At 31.8% G+C, this 7,389-nt stretch overlaps 1 protein-coding gene across 1 annotated transcript; it reads right to left on the bottom strand.

Annotated features, from left to right (window-relative positions):
* Positions 1-1,668: 1,668 nt before the first annotated feature.
* On the bottom strand, positions 1,669-5,725 carry LOC105619646 (abl interactor 2). The gene is made up of 6 exons (XM_012201166.1): positions 5,704-5,725; positions 5,000-5,081; positions 3,433-3,562; positions 2,248-3,003; positions 1,893-2,156; positions 1,669-1,788 (listed from the first exon to the last, which is right to left on the bottom strand). The coding sequence occupies exons 1-6, from the start codon at positions 5,723-5,725 to the stop codon at positions 1,669-1,671; spliced, it is 1,374 nt and encodes a 457-aa protein (XP_012056556.1).
* Positions 5,726-7,389: the final 1,664 nt, after the last annotated feature.

The raw sequence follows: 7,389 nt of genomic DNA, 5'->3' as shown, positions 1-7,389 counted from the left end.
TATATATATATATATATATATATATATATATATATATATATACGAAGTTTACTGCTGATTTGTTTTTCCTAAAATTTAGCTAGTGACTTGACATGCGTTTCATAAAATATTCGAATTTAATGCATATGTTAAATTAATTGTATCAAACATAATTTCACAACTTGCGTATGAACATGATTAAGTATACACATATACAATAATAATTATCATCTCATTTTAACGGCAGATTAAATGAATAGTTATCTAAACTACGCAATTGCATTTCTCCCTTTTTGCCTCCCTTCCTCCCAATCAGTTATGCATTCACATAATATATATTTACAACTGTACCACGTTGGTAACTTTTATTGAAATAAATTCTAAGATGAAAAATACGTGTACAATACAATTATATAGACATCCAACGTATTTATTTATATACTAATGTAATCATCTTTAAATTTATAATTTATTCTTAAAAAAAAAATCGAATCTCAATTTATATTTATAATTCATAAATAGGGAAAATAATTATATCAAATAATTTCTTAAGCCTTATAGCACAAAGTACAAAAATTGCAGTGATATTGCAGAGATTTTGCAGCAATATTATACAAATTCTGTGCTGTATGGAACTTTATATATAAGATACATTAGATTCTCGAACACAATATATACAACGAAAAAAAATTTGTTTTTATGCTAGATCTCACTAAAAAAATTCCAAAATAGTATCTAAATCAGTGAAATTATCTATAATGAAGACTGTTATTATATATATTATTTTTCATTTGATTATTTAGAAATCTGTTTATAAAAAACGAGCTCTTTAAATAACGCTTGGGAAGATAATATCTTATCGAAATGTATTGTCCACATTCATCAGTATTAACAATTTGTAAATCTTGGCAGATCTGTTATTTTATATAATGATTGATTTATAGATGATGATGACAATTTATTTAAATTATGTTTAAATATGACTATCTTCTGTATATGTCAAAAAAACTTCAATTGTATGCCAAAGTATGTCCTCATATAAAATCCAAAACAGATTTTGAAATTTAAAGAATATTTAAAGTAAATTTTCGAAAACGCAGATATATAAAAATTCTCAATTACACAATAAATAAAAAATGAAATGTAGAAATATTCTTTTTATACTATTAGAAAAATATAAGACATGTACAAAATATTTAGTGAAAATTAAACTCTCAAATATTAGATGCAAGCATAAAATCTCAAAATAAAATTAAGATAGAAAAGGGATTCACTGTATATGATTTTTGTAGTCCTTTACAAAATATTGCAAACAATAGGGCTTAAAAAGTTTTAAAAAGAGTAAGCTAAATGAATTCTAGATATCATCAATATACCGCAGATGTTATTTCCTGAAGACAAATATCGCAATTACTTTCGAAAATTATATCTATTGGAACTCGGCGACTCATATGATTCAGTCTTTTTATCAGTAAAATTTTCTAAAAAAATTTTCTTTTTCTTTAATGATTTGTACATGATCGAAATTACATCATAAAAAAATCCATTTGTACACTTTCTCTTTTTATCACTATTCTTATTAATTTGTAAATATGTAATTAATAATTCTTAATAATGTTTGCAATACGGAGACTCTCGAAATAGTAAATTGTTAATACACTGGATACAAAATATTTATTTAAAAAATGTTTAAATATTATGTGGAAGTCTATTTATATAATTTACTGGAAATTGTCCTCTTCTACCGTTATACTCACCGTATAACCAATCCTCCGATATCCTTGATATGACTGTAATTTTCGCTCCCTCCTGAAATAACAAAACAAAGTTAAAAATAATAATAGTAAAATAATAATAAAAGTTAAAAACATAATAAATCTTTCATTCAATTGCTTTGCCTTAATTTTTGATACCTCAAATGACAAGTCATCGCTGTTCTCTCCCGGAAAAGTGTAAAGGGCTGTGACCACATTGTCTGATAAACCTGCCAGAGATATTTTGATATCAATGAAATTAACCGGGAAGATCCCTTGACGATTTCCTATTCTTCCCTCCAACCAATCGTCATTAACTTTCTTCACCAATTGTACAATGTCGCCTTCTTTTAAAGCTAAGTCATCTGGATGAGTTGCGGAGAAATCGTACAGCGCAATACCGTAAGGTTCATTGGAATCTCTCTGTAAATTGTCAACCAATTAGTATCAATTACAAATGCATTTTATCTTCCTTTAAATACAAGCCATATAGCTTCAAGTTTACAACACTCACTTTAAAATCACTGCTAAGTTCTGCCAAATAATTCGCAGGTAATGCCGGTGGTGGAATCGTCGGCATGGGTGGCGACGGACTATCACTTTCTTCATCATCGTTGGACCATGCATTAGAGAAATGCAACGTCAACGGTTTGTTCATTGTGCTACTCGAGACTGCGAAGTCGATACACGTTTCCTTCGGTATCGGTTCGAGTTTCTTAAACGGTATCTTTGGTGCTGGAGGCTTAGGAGGTTTCGCTCGGATTATTGTGGGCATCGATGTAACGAAAGATTTAGAAGTAATTAAATTGGAAGGCACTTGGTTCGTTTCGCGATTGTTGGAATTAAAGGGAAAGAGACCGCCGGCGACTTGAGACACGTTCGAGCAAGTGTCCTCTAAAGGTCCGAATGGATCTTGCACTATTGTTTTAGTCTGCCACGGATCATTTTGTGCTATTTTCTTGGTGGATATACCGAAAAAATCAAAATCATCTTCAAAGGCACTTTCTGTTTGCGATGTATTTCCGCTGCTTGTGAATACAGATGGATTGGAATTTCCGTCACTGCCAAAACTGTCTACACTGACACCATCACTGGAGCGTGTTGTAAATGTCGGAGATCCAGGTGGACTGAGATCTATCAAAGATACCGTCGCGATTGAATTCGAGGGCTGCGTCATCTGGTTTTGTAAATGACCACTTGGACGCAATGGAAAATGATTCTCTTGCTTCTTTCGTCCGAAGAAATTAGTCAACAGCTCCGTCGGCCTAGCCTAGCGTACAAAATAAAAATATAGCTATTAATCATTTATGAGGAATAACATATTACAATTGAACGTTTCTCGTAAATGACGTGACCACCGGAGATATCACATTGACAGATCATGATACACAATTAAAATAGGGTAGCATGTACTTTAATTATATTTATTGCTACACTAAAAATCTATAACTTACGTTTATGTATATTTACATATATTTGCGCAGCATACATTTTTTGTTACAATTATTTTTATTCACAAAAATATCCTTATCCTTTAGAAAGTGTTTCGTTAATGATAATCCAGCAGAGTAAGATAACGGTTATTCACACGCTTTTAGATGGTCACGTCATCGTGAACGTGTTAAACTATTGCATGCATTGGGAACAGATTTATCAAGAACTATAAGCATATAATAAATTTAGAAATTACAATACTTACTGGCTTTCTCGATTTCTGATCCTTCTGATACTGTGGGTAATTGCGATTAAATTTCGGAGGTGGTGGTCGAGGAGGTGGCTTTTTTTTCTGTCCAGGTTGCGTTGTTAGAGCTCCTCCGAATATATCGTTACTGAAAGCATACACACGTTATCATAATAATGCAGAAGCTAGACAAATTCCAAACACTGACAATCTAAATGGAAGTTTCCATAGGCATTTTCAAAGATAAGAGATTTATCTTTTCTAGTCAAATTTTTATATACATATATGACTTTTCTTTCTTTCTTCTCAATACTTAATTATACATTTATTTCAAGTATAGAGAATATAATATAAATCTTATCAATAATATTGAAACATACTGACAGTATGCATCAATATTTTTATAACTTTACACAATCAACATTATTGACAATTATATTTCAGTTCAATTTTATATACATTGTGGATCTTACACAGTCAATAATACTGTTAGTATCAACAAATACTGAAAATATTATTAATCATATATTAATGGATTGATGTAGAGTACTGACAGTGATCTGTATTTCTTGATTCTCAAGCATCAGTTCTGTAGAAAGGGATATCACTGTAATAATAATATTCGAGAATGAAGAATCTGGATCACTGCCAATATTCTAAATCAACCAATATAAACCACATACAATCAATATAAAAGGATGTTTTCTGGTAAGAAATACAAATAATACATTGCAATCCAGTAAATTATTATTGTAAATTATTCTTGTTGTTTTTCAATGTTAAACAAAGATGAAATGATCACTGTATTATACTGTGTATTACACTGGCTGTGTTTAGCAGAAAAAACAGCTTTAAAACTGTTGTAAAAGTCTTTAATATGATTGGTCTTGCCTTTAGAATTCCTCACTGATGACTCTAAATGTATAAATTAATCATACTAAAGAATCTTATATAATTGCAAAGCTGTTTTCTTTGCTGAACGCAATCACTCTTGCTGGAAAGCACCATATGTGTTTCGGGTTACGATGTTTACTGTTCAGATCTATTATTAGAAATTATGCAATGTTTCATGAACATTGCAGTTTATTCCAAGGCAAGGAACAACCTGACTAATTGGTTTTTCATTCCAAAGTGATATTTAACAATGTATCAAAATACGGAGATAACACACGAAATACATAGTTTCTGTTCAGAAAGTATCAGTGGAAACATGGAAAATATTAACATATGATCAATAATATCAGGCCTGTTTTTTATTCTTGCACTAAATTACTAGAATTCTCTTTCTCACTTTCGTCAAACATCAAACATATAATTATCTCGCTTTAAGTTTAAAAAATGTACACTAATTTAGAAAACAGATCTATTGTCAGTTTTTTGGTGCTGAATGCTTTTCATTTAATGACAATGATGACACAAATTGACATAAGTGTCATTCTATCTTTGTTAATCACTGAATGTCAAGAAAGAGAGTGATGCTTGTATCACCAAATGGAAAGTATCACATTATTGACCCATGTAAGATCCCTATTACACAATGCACAATCAAGAAGCAGACGACCTTGCAAAACAAGACTAGCTCTACCTGGTGCTCCAGATCGGGTCTCTCTGCGTTGTGCTCTGACCTGGAGGACAAGGCGCCGCGCGCGTCGGTATCGGCATGTCTTCTGAAAGTAACGACAGGCGAGAATAATCAGAGTGGGTAGTAAGCAGCTTGGCTCTGACGCACGATCGGTTCCTCGCACACGCTGGTACGCACGCGTTTCGCACCGTACCAACACAATCACAAAGCAAGCGCACACGCGCGCGAATGAGCGTAGAGACAACGGTTACAAAAAATTTTCCAAAATAAAATGCCTGACAGATGGAGGAACAGGACGAACGGACAGACGTGCGTATGCGTCTGTTGTCGCTTCGCGATTACAACGCACGATTATGTGCGATATACGCCTACTCGTCGCGGATATCACAACATTCACAGCGATAAGTGAGACGCAAGCCAGTCACAGCGTGCTTTATCTCTCGATTCTCGCGTCCGTCGATGATTGCGGGACAGAGATCGTGGGGAGTCGGCAGGCCGAGAAAAGTTCAGAGTTCGCCGCGCCGCCGCGATGAGGAACGACCGGGCATTTATTGCGAGAAATAGCGCGGACGAATGAAAGACGTCAGGACGCGACGTCGCGTTCTGGTTTCCGGAACAAGGACACTGATTGTGATTCACTCGTCTCGGTCTCGATTCGTGTACCGGAAAACTACAACTCGCGACAGCATCGACGGGTTATCACTCACCTGTTCTCACGTTCGCGGCCATGTTTCACTCGCATGTTGCACCGCAGCGACGTCCTCGTCACGGCAGTGCGTTTCAAAGACAAGCTTTCAAATTTATGCTGTCAACATAAAAGCTCCACAACCGCAACTCCCTTCCGAGCCTTTCCTCAATCTGCCATGACGACTCGGAGTTTAAATACTTATATTGTTTTTGTTCTATTTCGTTTGTTTACTACTCTGCGCCAATGTTATTTCCATACTCAATAAAAATGCACGTTACAAATTTTGTACATTTATTACTTCAGAATCATCTTTTTTAAAATATTTATCATTAATAAAAATTAATAATGAATTGTAATAAATTGATTGAATGATATTTATTAATTGAAATTTAATTTATTATATTTATTATATAATATTATAATTTATTATATAATATTAATTAATTGAAACTAAGTATTATCTTTGTTTTGAGAAGATTTAAAACCGATTGCGGACGAGGACCTACAAGTGCTTTAGTCGCTACTGATTTTCTTTTGCGTCAAAGCGTTGTTTTTACATTGTATCAGATCGAAAAAAAATTATGTAAACAATTCGCAATTTAGTAAAAAAATTGAAATGTCTCATGTGCAATTGTCTTTAAATTGAAAAAAATCCGACTGCTAATCAACCTGATTTCATTATATATACATTATATATACATTATATATACATATTTAATTTTTAAAAATTTCATAATATTTATTACAATATTTTTAAATTAAAATTTCGGCAATCCTTTTTAGAACGAACTTTAATAATTCAACATTTATCAGAGACATGATATTTTTAAGAATGTATTGCACTCATTTTTACAATAAATTATACATGTACATGGGAAAATTGTGTTTCTAACATTCTACTTTTATTAAATAACACGTTTTATTATTCATTTACTCTTTATTTGTGTTATTTTTATTGCTATAAAAATAAAAAAAAACGACAAAAATTTTAATCTTTTTGTATAAATACCTAAAGTATTCAAAATGATTTATGCATTTATTTTTAAGTTTTGTTATGATTCATACAAAAATTTAGAAAAAAATTAATATTATTTTGTTTATTTACAGAATAATTATAATCTCTCATCGTAATTTAACTTTATAATAATACATTTTGAATACTTAAAATACTAAAAAAAATTGAGATTTATGTCATTTTACAATACATTTCTATAATATTAGAGCAAATAAAAAAATATCTTTTATTTTGAAATAGCTTTTGATTCAGTTGTTAAATTTTTTGTATTACTTTTAAATACGATTTAGAATAATCCGTAATTTTTCTATAATTTTTAAATTATTTTAAAATATGTATAATACATTCGTAAATTTGCCAAAACATAATGCTGCCTTATTATAGAAGTGAAAGCGTCAATCTGAGAAAGATGCAAGTTAAAGAAAAAGATGGCTCTTCATCATAAACGCCACTTTATTTTATCTATGTACAGAAACAAAAGTCCCTTAAACGCACCTAGACAATGATTGAATACAATAGGATTTAATCGCGTCGAACTTATGTACAAATTAAACGTCGATGAATGCGCGCGGCGTTTTATACCCTGACTGAGAACGATACGAGGAGGAATAATACCGCATCTGGGTTACCGTGCCCCGTTTGCGGGAATATTATAAAATAAAAAGGAAAAGAGGAGTCTCTCTCTCTCTC

Source organism: Atta cephalotes, assembly GCF_000143395.1.
Source record: "Atta cephalotes unplaced genomic scaffold scaffold00022, whole genome shotgun sequence".
Lineage (NCBI taxonomy): Eukaryota > Metazoa > Arthropoda > Insecta > Hymenoptera > Formicidae > Atta > Atta cephalotes.
The sequence above is the reverse complement of the archived record's forward strand: the minus strand, read 5'-3'. Positions and strand labels throughout refer to the sequence as shown.